Source organism: Cucurbita pepo, chromosome LG01 (assembly GCF_002806865.2).
Source record: "Cucurbita pepo subsp. pepo cultivar mu-cu-16 chromosome LG01, ASM280686v2, whole genome shotgun sequence".
NCBI lineage: Eukaryota > Viridiplantae > Streptophyta > Magnoliopsida > Cucurbitales > Cucurbitaceae > Cucurbita > Cucurbita pepo.
Genome location: NC_036638.1, coordinates 5,002,221 through 5,018,104, shown reverse-complemented (window position 1 = coordinate 5,018,104; position 15,884 = coordinate 5,002,221). Strand labels below are relative to the sequence as shown.

Below are 15,884 nucleotides of genomic sequence, written 5' to 3'. Positions count from 1 at the left end.
CATAACTCATTTAGGATAGGATTACGAGACATATGATCATTTTATTAAATATTAATCTTCTCGATTAACAAATTTATGAAGAGATTAAATTTAAACTCATAGAATATTTCTACTCATATCTTCACACAAACGATATGGTAAAAATATTGAATACAATAACACAAACCCATATAGCCTCGCACTTGGATTTTTGCCTTTCTCATAGCTAGCTAGAGTCCCTAGAATTGACATTAGATACCTCACTCATTGAGCAAATTAAAATCCAACATGTGGTGCAAGAAAAACCTTGAAAGCCCTACTTTGTTGCCTGTTTTCTCCACATCTTTTTCTATTTGTTGTCTATACTCTTTGTAGCTGAACTGCTTGTAAATGCTTGGTTTCATGCAGCTCTCAATCATCACATCTTCCGATGGGCAGTAGAAATATGCAAACGAAAATCTCTCTTCTTCAGAAGCAACCACTCTGTGTTTTATGCTCTTGAAAACATCATTGCTCACAACCTGCATCACATTTTCATCATATTTTCACCAATTAATATGAATGGAGGAAATAAGATTTAAGTCAGGGGAACAAAGTGTGCACCTGAAGTAAGTCACCGATGTTGACAAGCAAATATTGTGGGTTAGGTTTAACAGGAAACCAGGTTCCATCTCTCATGAGCTGCAGACCACTGGTATGAGCTTGATAAAGTATTGTCAGATAATCGCTGTCTGTGTGAGGAATAAGGCCATACACTTTGGAGGCAAATGGACAAGGTGGGTATCTGTTCAGTCTAAGGCTGCTCTTTCCTTTCTCACATCTTTCTTTGAAGTAACTCCATTTTATCCCCAAACTTTGCCCTAAAATCTCTGCTATGCTCTCTGCTATGCTCCCAAATTTCTTCGCAACTGTTTCCATTGTGGATCTGTTCAAAAACAGAAACAGAGACGTATAGCACTGATTTTTTTGGATCATACCCAGGAGAAAAGATTACTTTTTTCCCTCTTTAAAGCACTTTTGGGGCGTGAATTCAGGCATTTGGCCAATAAATTTGACAACTTTGGAAGATTTTAAGGAAGTTTGAGTGAGTTCATAGTTTATTAACATGAGATTATCTCGAATTGTTCATGAACAACTTCTGGGTATGATCCAAAATGTGTTCTTTCAAGCTTGGTCTTCATGAACAACTTCTAATAATGAAAGAAGAAGAGTAGTAAGAGCCAAAATGAATGTGTTGCTTAAAAACCCAGCACCAAAAAATGAAGATAAGACCATGGAGGAGGGTGTGTCCCCACGGGGTACTAGAAAACTGGTTCATGTGATGGTCATGTGATGGGGTGGTGTCAAACTAAGGGTATACCCATGGAGCCATGCAGTCTCCATTGACGTGGAAGCACCCCCCCGCAGGTACTTCACATGCCCTTCAGTCCTTGTGGGGTACCCTAAATATATATTAAGAGGTGCGGGGCTCACGGATCTAGCTTGCAATCCTAGAGTTTTTAAACATGTGAGCGAAACCCATGTAGAGGGCTGTATGGAAGTACTTTTTTCTTTTACTTTGGTAATTGTATGAAGTAAATGCAGACACTGAATTCAAAACCAGGGCAGGCAGTGAAAGGGTAAAAAAATAAAAAACAATAGAAAACTTCCAATCAAAAGACACAGAAATCAAAAGCACTCTCCTGTGTTAATATGCTTGACAGTTTGTACATTTTGTTGGTTTTCAAGGGGAAAGCAGCAACCTACATCAGTAGTAACTTATTGGGATTGCTCATATGCTTCATTCTTCATACCAATTAAAAGAAAACTTGAAGTTTTAGTGCTCAAATCAATGTTCAAATGTACAATGACCCTATCCTATGCCACTTTTATGTCTATACGAGTAGAATGAAGCATTCTTTATAAGGGTGTGTAAACCTCTCCCTGGCAAACGCGTTTTAAAAACCTTGAGGAGAAGTCCAAAAGTGAAAGCTCAAAGAGGACAATATCTATTTGCGGTGGGATTGAGTTATTACAAATGGTATCAGAGCCAGATACAGGGCAATGTGCCAGCGAGGAGGCTGAGCCCCAAATGGGGTAGACACAAGGCGGTGTGCCAGCAAGGACGCTGGTCTCCATATGGGATGGATTGGGGGTCCCACATCGATTGGAGAAGGGAACGAGTGTCTGCGAGGACGCTAGGCCTCGAAAGGGAGTTGATTGTGAGATCCTACATCGATTGGGGCGGAGAACGAAACATTGTTTATAAGAGTGTAGAAACCTCTCTTTAACATACGCAAAAGGGAAAACCGAAAGAAGACAATATCTAGTTATTTGGGTTTCGATCATACCCTAATCTCACTTGTTTGAGTAGTTGTGAGGGAGGGTAGATTAAGGTTGATTGTGTTTTTAGTTCATGATACAAGTAAGAACATTTTTGAAAAGTTAGAACACTCCTCAAGATGAAGATGAGGGAGAGGGCATATATACCTGAGGGTGACATGCTCCTCCAAGCTTGAAACATCCAAAACAGCTATATGAAAAGCTTCAGACCAAGAAATTTGAGAAGGAGAAAGGGCAAGAGGGTTACCCCACCGGTAAGTTCCACCCAAATTTAGAAAGTTTCCCAAACTCTTGTGTGCAAAAGGGTGATAGAACACTTTCTTTTGCTCATACAACAACGCCTTCAATGCCCTCTCAGGAACCCCATGATTCATTACTTGAAAGAAACCCCAATTCCTTGCTGCTTCAACTATCTCCTTTTTGCACTTCTCCCTCTCTAAATTCCCCATCTTTAGAAGCCCTAAATCAATCACTGGTAGATCTTCATATGTCTCCTCCACCTCATCCTCCACTCTTCCACTTTTACCCTCCACTTCATCTTTCATCAGGGCATTGTAGCAAACTTGTAATGGAGGATCAATGTCCATACTCAATTGTTTTTAACTCAGTTTCACCCTTCAACAGATCTACCACTTCCTGACACTGTTTATACATACATCATACCCTACCACTTCCAAAAAACGAGTGTTGTGTTAACCTCTTCTCAGCTCTCAAATGCAACCACTTGTCTCACTGCTTCTAACCAATTCAGGTCTCCTTATATGTACCAACCCCATTTCAAAAGGACAGAAACTAAGATATGGTTCTGTTAGGCCACCAAGTTTGGAGCCCTTTATGTATGATTTTCTGTTTCTAACTTCTATGGCTGAGTGAAGAACACGTTTTTCAGTTTCCCATATAACATTAATGCCCAAAAAAAAAAAAAAAAAAAAAAAGCAATTTTTCTTTTTTAATTTCATTTTCTAAATATAATATATTCACGAGAAGATTATAGAAGGAGTCATTGTCCGCTTCAAAGATAAGCTCTCGTAACTTTGTATTTAAATTCTCTAAGAGATTGTGTCTTTTATTTATATATCAATGATCTTCCCCTTAACGGGCGTTTTAGATAACTACACATTAAGCCGACGACGTTCCAAACTCATGCAAAAATCTTTATTTAAAACGATAGGGAGTCAGTTGTTTGCATGAGGTTATGGTATGAATTAAACAGTTTGGTGTGTGAAGTCGGCAAGGAATGATAGACATTTAAGTTTGATGTGAAAAGAGGATTTGCATGGGATACATAGGGTGGGGTCAATCAATCCATCCATCCATCCATCCATCAGAAGAAAACAAATTATGATAAGAGGAATGGTGAAAAGGGTATTGATCCATCGTGGGCAAAGAGTTGGGAATCTAAGTGTGAAATGGGGATGTCGGCTTGCATCCACTAAATGAAGAAATCAATACCCAAAAACATATCATTAATTGCTTGTGGAAGCCATATGCATGTGATCAAGTGGGTACTTTTTCTTTCACCAATTTTAATACTTGTGGAGCCTAATTAAACCAACACACATTCAAACTCCACCTGTTCGTCAAAAACGCCATATAAAATTAGGGTAGATTAAAGAACGATATGAATTATTATTATTATTATTATTATTATTATAAAGTTTTTGTTTTTGAATTGGATTCAAACAAATTAAATTGATTTGATTAGTGGATAGGAAGAGATTGTGTTAGAAGGCTGTTGATATTTTGAAAATATATCCCATCTTTAATAAGTGAGCTGTAGATGTTTGTTATATATAGGAAAGCTCATAACTCTGGTTTGACCCTACGCCTTCCAAAAGGAAGTGTGTTTCTGGGTGATTCTAGTAGCTGATTGGGAGCCCACCATAGAGGTCATGTCAGGACAAATCTCGAATTCCGTTGCATTATTTAAATTATGTCCCAAACACGAGAATATGAACTAGATAAACTAACCCGTATGTTTAAATTAACAGAAGATGTTATTCAATGTGAACAGAAACTGTTTAAAAGCATACGTCATTTCATGGTCTTCATAACAGAAACCATCATCCACTAGAGATTTCTTGTTTCTACTTAAGAAAATATCAAGAAAAAGTTTGAGTATTTAAAAATACGACTCTACTATTAAGTCGAAAACATGGTTTGTTGANTAACCCGTATGTTTAAATTAACAGAAGATGTTATTCAATGTAAAAAGAAACTGTTTAAAAGCATACGTCATTTCATGGTCTCCATAACAGAAACCGTCCACTAGAGATTTCTTGTTTTTACTTAAGAGTATTTAAAAATACGACTCTGCTATTAGGTCGAAAACATGGTTTGTTGATACCTAAATTCCATAACTATCCTTGAGCTCTACTTTCATTTTCGGGTATGGTTAAATGCATAATACTTTTCAACGTATGGTCCATGCACATGTACGTGGGCCCACTGGACGAACTTGTTAATGTACATAAACCAATATGGGACTTCAACAATCTTCAACATATATTACAATTTTTTTGTTTGTCAGACGCAAATGGACAAACTTAGAGGTCCAATAAAAGACAGACATTACAAGCCAAAAAAGCTCAATTAGGCTAATCGATCGTATTAAAGTTGAATATAATCCTTCATTTGTAGAAAAATAGTTACGAACAAAATTACACGAGCTCAACCATCACAATCTTCCCTGGTTAAGGACGCTCATCTCCGAACATTTCTACTCTTGAAAAAGTTTCAATCCGTGGATCGACTCAATTTTTTTGGTTTTTCAAAAATTAAACAAAAAAAAAATTAATTGAATGTTCTAGAGGCAATGAGGTTTTGTAAGGAGGAGTGATGATGATGAGGGCGTGACACCACCCTTCCATCATTATTATTCATGAGTTCAAAATTTCATTCCTCCACACGACACCGTTTCTGTTTATTTCTTGAATTAGTATTTCTTAATTACGTCTTTAATTGGGTTAACATTTTTTTAGAATCATTCCTTAAATGGAAAAAAACCGAAGTTCTTTTACAATAATTTTAATATAATTCTTTTTTTGGGAAATAAATGTGGTGAAAACTTGGTGGTAAATAAAAGTACCAATACATTTGAAAAAGATGATCCAAGCACACAATTGTGGACAAATTATTGTTGTTTTTAAAAATTAAGCGGGCGAGGCGGTTCCTGCACCTATAAATATGCCCCCTTGCTTCGCAAACTTCATCACCCTCACCCATTAACAAAAATTTCATAGCTCAGAAAATTCGACCTCAAACCCTCTGCATCCATGGCAATCAAACTCTATATTGTGTATGTGCTACTTCTGCTCTCCTTTTTCTTTTTTCTTTTCTTGCAATTTCATGAATTTCTTTCCATTTCTCTTATGTCCTTAGCCTGTGTTTCGCATTTCGATCGCTTTCTCGTTTGCGTTTTGCCAGTTTTTTCCTGATATCTTTTGGTGTTTGTTGATTAATTGTTGGTTCCAGATCCTGTTTTCTTTGTATTTTGGTTGAATATAATGGATCTCACTGCGATTTACGATTCATTTGACTATGCTATTGAGAAAAAAAAAAATTCGGTTTCGTTTGCATTGTATTTTTGGTGTTTTTCTGGTGTTTTTGTGTTATGTATATGCTGATGAATTCTGTGGGAGTCGTTCGGTAGTGAAATTTTATGTTGCCTTCTTCTTTTTTGAAACTAACCAGGAATGTTATAAAATCAATAATTTATTTCTGTTAGTCCTTTATTAACATTGTTATTTATAACGAAATTAGCGCAAAATATAGGAATGTCGACTGAATAAAAGGTCGAACATTCATGTTATCTGCAGTCTTGGAAAATATATTCATTTTTATTGTTTAAAGGGTTTCTTGATTGTCTTGTATTCATCAATGATTCACCGGATATTCAGAATCAGTGTTCAGTTTTCCCCAAGGTTTCCATTTGATTCGTGAAATTGTCTACTTTTTAGTTTGTAACCCTGGAACAATTGGATTCCCAAGACACTCTGTTCTACAATGGCTAAAAGTTTGACTATTTTAGTTTTAAATGTTTCATCTTATCTTTGGAGTCTGAAACAGATTTGTTGTCTTGCAAACATTTTCCCTGCTGGTAAACCATTTAGAACAACTCGTCCGCGGTTTTCTTAGAATTATTGAACAAGTTTAGGAATATGAATGTGTACACACTTGCCAAACTACAGAGTTCTGCTAGTTAAGAAACATGACCCTGTATTGAGTAGTTATTAACAGTGCCATCTCTGCTCACATATGTAATCTACGTTTTTTCTTAGCTTATTTCCCATTCTTCAGATGCGGATAATTTCCCAGGCGCCTTTACCTCTCAAACTTTGATTTTATGCACTATTGATTTAGAAGTGTTGATGAACTCGTTCTTAAGGGTCAAAGCCTAGTGTTGGCATGTATGAGCACTGGTTTTCACATTGATTAGTTTGAATTCCTTGTCCGCTCTTGTGCAACGTTTAAGAACAATGATATTAAATTATGGTGAACTTGAACCCATCATGTCATATTCTGGTGCTGTAATTTGGACTTTGTTACGACCTTACTTGACCACAATCTATTTAATAGGGACTGTGTCCTTGAGTTCTAAAAAGTTGGACTGTTATTCTATTCATGTAAATGTGTGCCTAGATATTTTGTGTAACCCGGGGCTCCTATAGTTTATAAAATTAACTTGCTGCTATTGCTACAGTTTCTATTCCATGTACGGACATGTTGAGAGACTTGCAGAAGAGATTAAGAAGGGGGCAGCGTCTGTAGAAGGTGTCGAAGCCAAGTTGTGGCAGGTAACGTCTGAAAAACCACCAAGATATTTGTCCCAAAACGTCCTGCAATTCCTTGCCTGATAAACTCTTATTAGGTACCGGAAACATTAACCGAGGATGTCCTTGGCAAGATGAGCGCACCATCAAAGAGTGATGTGCCAATTATCACCCCGACCGAACTCCCTGAGGCAGATGGTTTAGTTTTTGGCTTCCCTACTAGATTTGGAATGATGGCTGCCCAATTCAAAGCATTTCTGGATTCAACTGGAGGTCTTTGGAGAACTCAACAACTTGCAGGCAAACCTGCTGGTGTCTTTTACAGTACTGGATCCCAGGGAGGTGGACAGGAAACTACCGCGTAAGTTCATCCTATCATTTATTTTACTTTGATAAACAAAGCACATCAAATGATATGAATTCAACCATAAGAGGAATCTCCTGAGCTGAAAACAATCATGCATCTCTATAGGTTGACTGCCATCACTCAGCTGGTTCACCACGGAATGATATTTGTTCCCATTGGTTACACTTTCGGTGCTGGCATGTTCGAGATGGAGCACGTTAAAGGTGGAAGTCCTTATGGAGCTGGAACATTCGCAGGTGATGGCTCAAGAAAACCAACCACTCTTGAGTTGGAGCAAGCTTTCCACCAAGGAAAGTACCTTGCTACCATCACAAAGAAGCTCAAGGGATCAGCCTAGACTTGAATGTAAAAGAGACACTGTTTGAAAATACATCCATTTCCTATTTTTTCACCATTCGAATTTGAATTTGCTTGCAATAATCATTGAGTTGTTTGGTTATGAGAATTGTATGCTTCTCAGTAGAGTTGTTTTAAATGATACAAACTTGCTATTTAGCTTCAAATTTTCTCAGCAGCTTACTATTTTTTCCTTGACCATTTGATTACAATAATGTGACCGAAGCCTTTTGGTCATTTTGGAAAGACCAATAACCCCTTGTTTTTTTCACGATCTACCCATCATTTCTTTGTCAACTAATCAGAGTATAGCTTAACGGTTAACGCATAATTTTTCTGTTTCTTTGAGGAATTATCCCTAAACAATTAAGCATTAGGTGAAAGGAATTATTCTGAGACAACTTTGAAGCAAATAATTTATAAGAAAACAAAACCCAGAACATCAGTTGGATAATTATATCCACAGTCACATAGGGAATAAAGTTAACTCGTTTTCTTTAAGCAACAACATTCTCAAGTTATAAAACAAAACAAATATATATGCAATGCAATTCAAATTTTTCTATTTTTTAAGTGAGAAAAAATAGGTTATTACTTATATTTTTTATGGGTTAACTCAGAAATTATGCGGAAGCTCTACGGAATTATTATAAAGCTATGCGACTAGAAATCGATCCCTATGATCGAAGTAATATACTCTATAACATAGGTCTTATCCATACAACGAATGGAGAACATACGAAAGCTTTGGAATATTATTTTCAGGCACTAGAACGAAACCAGTTCTTACCACAGGCTTTTAATAATATGGCTGTGATCTGTTATTACGTGCGACTATCTCCACTATAGAAAGAAAAAAAAAAAAAGAACAAATTCGATAATAACTCATATATGCTTGAGCTTATATAAAAATTTGATGGTGATGTTTATAAATTACTCACTAACAATAGAATCATTCTTATAAATATGTAGTTGAAATTATCTTAGTAGAATAACATTGTCACTAGAAATTGTTGGTAGAATTGTTGATATATATTATTTATGGAATATATAGTAAATATTATATCTTAATANGAGAAAAAATAGGTTATTACTTATATTTTTTATGGGTTAACTCAGAAATTATGCGGAAGCTCTACGGAATTATTATAAAGCTATGCGACTAGAAATCGATCCCTATGATCGAAGTAATATACTCTATAACATAGGTCTTATCCATACAACGAATGGAGAACATACGAAAGCTTTGGAATATTATTTTCAGGCACTAGAACGAAACCAGTTCTTACCACAGGCTTTTAATAATATGGCTGTGATCTGTTATTACGTGCGACTATCTCCACTATAGAAAGAAAAAAAAAAAAAGAACAAATTCGATAATAACTCATATATGCTTGAGCTTATATAAAAATTTGATGGTGATGTTTATAAATTACTCACTAACAATAGAATCATTCTTATAAATATGTAGTTGAAATTATCTTAGTAGAATAACATTGTCACTAGAAATTGTTGGTAGAATTGTTGATATATATTATTTATGGAATATATAGTAAATATTATATCTTAATATTATTTACCGTGTATTTTATTTTATTCTTAAAATTTAATTATTTTATATTTTCTTCATTTGTACGTATTAGTTGTTGGCTTGTATTCTATTTAAATGATATCACTATTCATGAGAATACACACCTTCCTAATTCTATTTATATTCCTATTTCTCCTTCTCAACAAGAATTTATTTAATATATAATTGATTGTTTATTTTTAAATAAATATCTTATATATTTCAAACATTACGACTATTTTTATTTAATCTTCATTACTAAATAGTTAAAATTTTGAAAATTTTATAATTTGAAATAACGTTAGCATTATAAGGACAATAGCTTTTTTGAAATTTGTCTTTATTGAAAACTGTTCTAGAGATTTGTAGTTAACACCAATCTAATTATTAGATAAGCACATAATTTGATGTGCTTATATATATTTTCTTTTTGTTGACATGTTAGACCTTTAAACTAAAACACAAAAAAATGCATGAGATGTTGAAGTTAATAAAAAACTAAAAATTTGATAATTATTTAAATTATTTCAAAATTAAATATTACAAAATATCAAAAAGAATGATTAAAACTATAATAATAAATATTTTCTATAACCAGACTCATGGTTTTAAATCGTGTTTGTTTCTCTCTCTAATTGACGTGAGACTTCACATTCCATCTTCCTTGGGGTTAGAGTCCCTGTTGGTACACCACTCGATATTTAATTTTGATATCATTTGTGATTGTCCAAGTCGGCCGCTAATAAATATTGTCCATTGTGATTTTGTATACATCGCTATCATCCTCACCATTTTAAAATGCGTGAGGTTTTCCACATTTTTATAAAATATATTTTATTTCTCCATATCGAATATGAGGTCTCATATTTAATATTTTACTTTATTATTAATCAAAATTATTTGAAATTTAAGAATAACGGTGAATATAGTATGATAAAAAGTAGTTTTCTTTATAGAAATGATTGTAACTTAGTTGCTATAATTACATGAACAGTAGAAGCTGTAGTTCTTTTTGTTATTACAATACTCAAACCTTATATATTTCAAATAAAATTATTAACTATTAATTCAACCCCTCCACTTTACGATATCACAAATCCAGCATATTAATATGTTTAATTGACAAATAGTTATAATTTTAATCTATTACAACACACGTGGCCTTTCCCTAAATTGTTATTCTTTTCAAATCATTTTACACCGTCTAATCACACCTCCATATATTGACATGGAAGCCATTAATTCTGGCCGTTGGATGAAAAGAATATGTAAAATATGTAAAATATTTAAAATGTTATTAATAATAATAAACATTTCCTTGTTGGGCAGCTTCTGAGTTCCACTCACATATTCCAAATAAATAATTAAAAAAGAAAAAAAAAATAAAAGTGAGATGTGAAATCGAAATTCCCAATCCCCACAATCTATTTTCACTTTTGTTTTTTGTAAATAAAATCACAAATATTCCGTAATTATTTTGAATTCAGTAAAAAATAAATAAAAAAAAGAGAAATATAGATATTATATATGTGTTTGAGGAAGAACTAGTACAGTAATGAGGAGAATAGTGGGTGCATTCCCCCGGTGATCTTATCAAAATCCAGGAATAATAATGATAATAATGTTGGTATGAAGGGTTATGATAAGATATGTACTAGTTTTAATTGAGTATTAATAATAATAATGATAATAAGAAGAAGGGGGTTTGGTGTCTTATCGGAAGGTTCCTCCGAAGCTTGGAGTCCAGAAATCGACGGTGGTTTCGTGGGTCACCGGAAATGTACTTGAAACTGGAACTAAACAAAGCCCTCTGCTTCTTAGATCCTCTTCTTTTCCTTCTCCTTCCTTCCTTTTCTCACACCATTTCTGCTGCTGCTGCTGCTGTACTGCACCACCGCTCTTCAAATATGGAGTGCTCAATACCTGGAATTTTTTTTTTTTTTTTTTTTTTTAAAATAACTATAATGTTTTTCCAAATTTAAAACAAAAAAAGACATTAAGTGAGCACTTACACTGACTTGTTCATGGAGGAACTTTATGTATTCAATGGCTTCAGACAGCACTGAAGCGGTATCAGTCTGGTGGCACAAAATCACAAACATTCATTTCATATCATTCATTATCATAAATTTTGAATTAATTTTAATTTGAGTAATGATGTTACCTTTCCGAAAGGTGAGACCAGTTGTTGGAGCGCAGTGATTCTGTCCCCCATCTTCTCTTTCCTCACCTGCAAAACCCAACCCCATTTTCATCTCTTCTGTTTTCCTCTTTTTTCCCAATTTACTAATCTCTCTATAACTCAATTCAGTTCAGTGACCTTAAACGCTGGCAATCCCGGCGCCGTTTCATTTCGAGGCCTTTTAACCGCACCACCAACACCACCACCGCCGGCGCCGCCACCCGTTTGTTGTTGATTCTGATCATTCCCACTTTTCTTTCCACCCTCTGATCTACTCTGTTACCAATTTCAATTTCAATCATCATTATTCACAACCCTAATCATAACCCAACCAATTGCTTTTTATTGTTTTTACCTTTGATTTATCTCCCGCCAAGGCTGCAGCGTTGTACGACGCCGGAATATAACTCGCCCTCGCGTCTTTCATGTCTGACGCGTTCCAGAATGCTGTGTTGTTAGAAAACTGTAACTGACTCTGTGCTGGCGTCGGTGCTGCTCCTTTTGGTGGTGAGTTTCTTAAGAACGGAGGTACTTTGGAGTTCGACCATGATGCTGCCGCCATTAACTCGTTGGAGTTCATTCCGAAATGGGTATTGTATGGGAAGTTCATACCCGCTCCTGAGACTTGCTGTTGCTCGCTGCCTCCGCCGGCTAATAAGCCTTGTAATAGTGTTGTGGAGTTTCCGTACAAAGCGGCGGCGGCGGTGTCGATTGGAAAACTGGTGATGGTGCTGTCGCCGGTGCTGTAATGAGAAGGGCTGAACTGTGGCGGAGGCTGGTTGTGGTGATCTAGTGAAAACCCTCTGTTTATTGGCTTGAATTCAGTCGCTGGAGATTCCCCTGAATATAGCTTCTCCGATCTCATCCATTGAATCTGTTGTTGTTGGTGTTGGTGGTGTTGCCCTGTTTCTTGCATATTCAAATTCATATTATCCGGCTGCAGCATCGACCGGAAACTGCTCTCCGCCGCCTTCTCTCCGCCGCCCCGACTGTCCCAAAAACAACAAAAAATTAATACCCATAGCCGCCGTAAATTAAAAAGCAAAAGGGATTACACTTACAAGAGGGGTTGGTTCCAATCGAGGCCCAAGCCCATGATGTGCAAATTGGGGTCGCCTGCGCCGGCGCCGGAGTCCGGGTGGTCGACGAAAGTAGTTATGGCGGAGGAAGAAGGGGATATTCCTGCTTCGTAGCGGCTTCTAGAAGCGTCCCACCAGTTTCCAGTGCTCTGAAACTCCTCCGCCATGGCTACTGCAGCTCTGAATCTCAAACCCAGTTTGATGATTTGGGATTTGGTTCTTTCGGATTTGTTCTGTGTTCGTGTGTGGAATTTCTATTTACAAAAAAAAACGATTGAAAACGCTTCGCGGCATATCGCTATTTATATTGCTTGCACTGCAACTAAAATAAAATAAACAAAATTAAAATCAGAAGAAAAAAAAAAAAGAAATGTGGTTGACAATTTCAGGGAGAGTTGATTAGACTCAGGAAAGGTCAATTTGGAGTTGAATTTATTAAATTCCGTTATTATGACGATTTATTTATTATTTATTTTTCTTTTTAAGTTGAAAAATTATCATGGGTAATATTTTGAATTTATTGGAATTTATTCCTTGTAATTATTGATTTATTTTTAATAATTAATAACATCTTTTTTATTATTTTATTTAAATAGTACATGATTGACATATAAAAGTATTTAAAATAATAATAATAATTCATCTCACCTACCAAAATTCTAAACTTGCACTTATTATGGTTGAAATGAAGGTTGATTACATTAATGACGATAAATATTGAAATTAGTAAGTAAAACTAAAATTAAACTTTAAACTTAAAAGGCTTCTTAATTTAGAATTATCATCCTAATTGGAAGGGGAAAAAAGAGCAAAATATAGGGGGAAAGATTGAATCATATATATATATATTTTTTATTTATTAAAACCATACTAAGTTGCCCAAAACAGTTTCATGCATCACAAATATAAGAATATTACTTATTCAATTGTGTAACTACAAACGCTTATTACTTTTGGAAATAATAAATCTGGGAAAATCCTTGCTACACGTATAAAACCCTAACCTTGCTCTACTATGTCAAGTCTTCTGACACACTATCATCATGTATAAATATGAATGAAATACCATAAATATAAACACAGATATCAGGGGAAGAATGTAAACATGATAAGTATAGAAATATTATGTGCATTCTGATGTTTTATGTGAAACCTTATGCATGTTATATGTTATAGGATCATTTATTGCTTCTCTAACATGTTATATATGATGTTTATACCATGAAATTATTTGTATTCCTTTCTTTTTCTGTTTGTTGTCGACAACGTGGATGTGAGCTAACTCATAACCAAATCTAGAAGGATGTTCATAAGCCCGTCTAATGGGTTCATGTGTGCATGCATAAATCATATATAGAGTATTGTGCGTCCAATAGAACCCAAGGAAGAATTAGGAAATTAGATCCTACCAGAAATAATACATTTTATGTGTGGATGGTTTTCTGGACCGGAATGATATTCACTTTGTGTGTATTTTTAAATACTCATCTATATTTATATTTTTAAATACTCGTGAGAGAGGAATTGAAGAGTTGTTTGAGTAAAAAATATATATAATTTTAACTCATTTTTGAAGAAAAGATAAAAATATGAAAAAGAAAAGGTCAACGACTTGGGTCCACACGGCGTGCACGCGTGCGTAGACACGTGGGACCTACTCTCTTTTCTTTCTCGTTCCCACCATATGAGTCAGAGCCAGGAAAATGACTTTCTTCCGTATATAATATTATATAATATATTTAATTTCCCTTTTTTCTGCCCTAAATTAAAAATTCTTCCTCCTTAATCATTTGCTACCTTTCTCGTACTAATTTCAGATCTTATTTTGGTGTCAATTTTCATTTAACATATAATCTTGAATATATTGGTTATATTAGTGATAGGTTTAAAGGAACTTGTATACTCGAGTAAAGTAGAGATACATGAATAAACCAAGAGTGAATCTAGATTTTGAATCATGAGCCTGAGACGTCACATTTCTAATATTGATAGCGCTATTCACGAGATATTTACTTCAAATACACCTAACTCTTCTTGCATCGACTAAATTCACTAACCCATTTTAAACTCATTTCAAGAACAAGCTTTAATTTGCAACACGAAAATGCGAAGAGAAAAACAAATTCAAGTGTGAAATCAAGTTCTATTATTGGAAGCCATTATTTGGAAGAAGAATGAAAATACTCTCATTATTCTCCCCAAACAAATCCTCTCTCTCTCTCTCTCTCTCTCTCTCTCTCTTTCTCTCTCACTTTGAGAATCAATCCCAATTTGGGATTGTTTCTGTGTATCATCCATACTAACATCTATGCTATTACTTCAAGGCACATGTGAATCACACTTCAGTTTGATGCGCATTCGACAAAACATTTGGCAATATGAATGAACAAATCATAAGCAACATAAACATATTGGTTTTGTTTGAAGGGGAAGCTGTGGTGTTCTAATAATAAGAGTATCATAACCCCACTAAGGAGTAGTGCCATACAAAATGAATTATGACAGATCACAGTTTTTGTAATGTTTTCAACCTTCAACCCACACTTATTTCTCTCACACATTCTTTCTAAGTTTGAAAAACCCATTTCAGTTCACACACACCCACATGTTGATACAAAGTCAAATTGTGAGATTAAAAAATTTGAATATCAAGTAATGTCAATAAGAGTTTGCCAGTTAGAAATCACTAATAATGCACAGTGAATGGTGGTAGCTTGTAATGATTGAATATGGGTTAACTTCCTATATTTTGTTTCATTACTAGTAATCACTTCCAGCCCCAACGTGTTCATTGGCACTTGTTCCACTTTTCAATTCCACGTAAACTTGAAAATAAGGGATACCACTTGTAATGTCTCGAATGCATCTTTCTTTTCGGTGATTCAATTATGAATTTTATGGTTGAACGTACTTTTCTATGTCGAGCGACCTCTTAGAAATCTTCTAAGATACATTTGAGTGAAGATAAAACATATTGGAAGGAATGTGTTGATATGTGGAGATGGTCTTCATTCTTATAAGCGAAAAATAAATAATGTGACCATGTCACAGGGATGCAGCAGAATGGAAAAGAGTAAGAGAGTGACGTAAGCATGTGGTAAGGGTGAGGTAGATTATACGATAATAATAAATAAAGAAGAAGAAAATATAGGCAGGGAGTAGTGGATTATACCCATAGGAAGGGAGGAGACAAAAGGGTACACCAAAGTGAGTGAAGAAGGATTTAGATTTGGAACAAGTGGGTAAGGGTGTCACCATGTGAGTTTCAAAAGAAGAG

General features: G+C 35.0%; 3 protein-coding genes across 3 annotated transcripts; 1 reads left to right on the top strand and 2 right to left on the bottom strand.

Moving 5' to 3' along the window:
* Window positions 1-23: 23 nt before the first annotated feature.
* On the bottom strand, window positions 24-2,943 carry LOC111805971 (gibberellin 2-beta-dioxygenase 8-like). The gene is made up of 3 exons (XM_023691321.1): window positions 2,449-2,943; window positions 583-904; window positions 24-500 (listed from the first exon to the last, which is right to left on the bottom strand). Exons 1-3 carry the CDS (start codon window positions 2,886-2,888, stop codon window positions 240-242), a joined length of 1,023 nt encoding a protein of 340 aa, XP_023547089.1. The 5' UTR covers window positions 2,889-2,943; the 3' UTR covers window positions 24-239.
* Window positions 2,944-5,488: 2,545 nt separating this feature from the next.
* On the top strand, window positions 5,489-7,943 carry LOC111790819 (probable NAD(P)H dehydrogenase (quinone) FQR1-like 1). Its single transcript, XM_023671893.1, has 4 exons — window positions 5,489-5,599; window positions 7,004-7,097; window positions 7,172-7,434; window positions 7,546-7,943. The coding sequence occupies exons 1-4, from the start codon at window positions 5,577-5,579 to the stop codon at window positions 7,775-7,777; spliced, it is 612 nt and encodes a 203-aa protein (XP_023527661.1). The 5' UTR covers window positions 5,489-5,576; the 3' UTR covers window positions 7,778-7,943.
* Window positions 7,944-10,844: 2,901 nt separating this feature from the next.
* On the bottom strand, window positions 10,845-12,992 carry LOC111805792 (transcription factor bHLH123-like). Its single transcript, XM_023691027.1, has 6 exons — window positions 12,590-12,992; window positions 11,884-12,517; window positions 11,667-11,804; window positions 11,511-11,576; window positions 11,359-11,424; window positions 10,845-11,269 (listed from the first exon to the last, which is right to left on the bottom strand). Exons 1-6 carry the CDS (start codon window positions 12,772-12,774, stop codon window positions 11,060-11,062), a joined length of 1,299 nt encoding a protein of 432 aa, XP_023546795.1. The 5' UTR covers window positions 12,775-12,992; the 3' UTR covers window positions 10,845-11,059.
* Between the last annotated feature and the right edge of the window lie 2,892 nt (window positions 12,993-15,884).

Bases quoted from the DNA above. Each gene is read 5' to 3' on its own strand.
- LOC111805971 (XM_023691321.1), bottom strand. From the start codon at position 2,888: ATGGACATTGATCCTCCATTACAAGTTTGCTACAATGCCCTGATGAAA. The intron at 905-2,448 runs GTATATATGCCC...GTTTTTGAACAG, and splicing joins GAGGAGCATGTCACCCTCAG to ATCCACAATGGAAACAGTTG. The intron at 501-582 runs GTGCACACTTTG...AATGTGATGCAG, and splicing joins ACATCGGTGACTTACTTCAG to GTTGTGAGCAATGATGTTTT.
- LOC111790819 (XM_023671893.1), top strand. From the start codon at position 5,577: ATGGCAATCAAACTCTATATTGT. The intron at 7,098-7,171 runs GTAACGTCTGAA...AACTCTTATTAG, and splicing joins TCGAAGCCAAGTTGTGGCAG to GTACCGGAAACATTAACCGA. The intron at 7,435-7,545 runs GTAAGTTCATCC...GCATCTCTATAG, and splicing joins GGTGGACAGGAAACTACCGC to GTTGACTGCCATCACTCAGC.
- LOC111805792 (XM_023691027.1), bottom strand. From the start codon at position 12,774: ATGGCGGAGGAGTTTCAGAGCACTGGAAACTGGTGGGACGCTTCTAGA. The intron at 11,425-11,510 runs GTAACATCATTA...TTGTGCCACCAG, and splicing joins TGGTCTCACCTTTCGGAAAG to ACTGATACCGCTTCAGTGCT. The intron at 11,270-11,358 runs GTAAGTGCTCAC...AAAAAATTCCAG, and splicing joins TCCTCCATGAACAAGTCAGT to GTATTGAGCACTCCATATTT.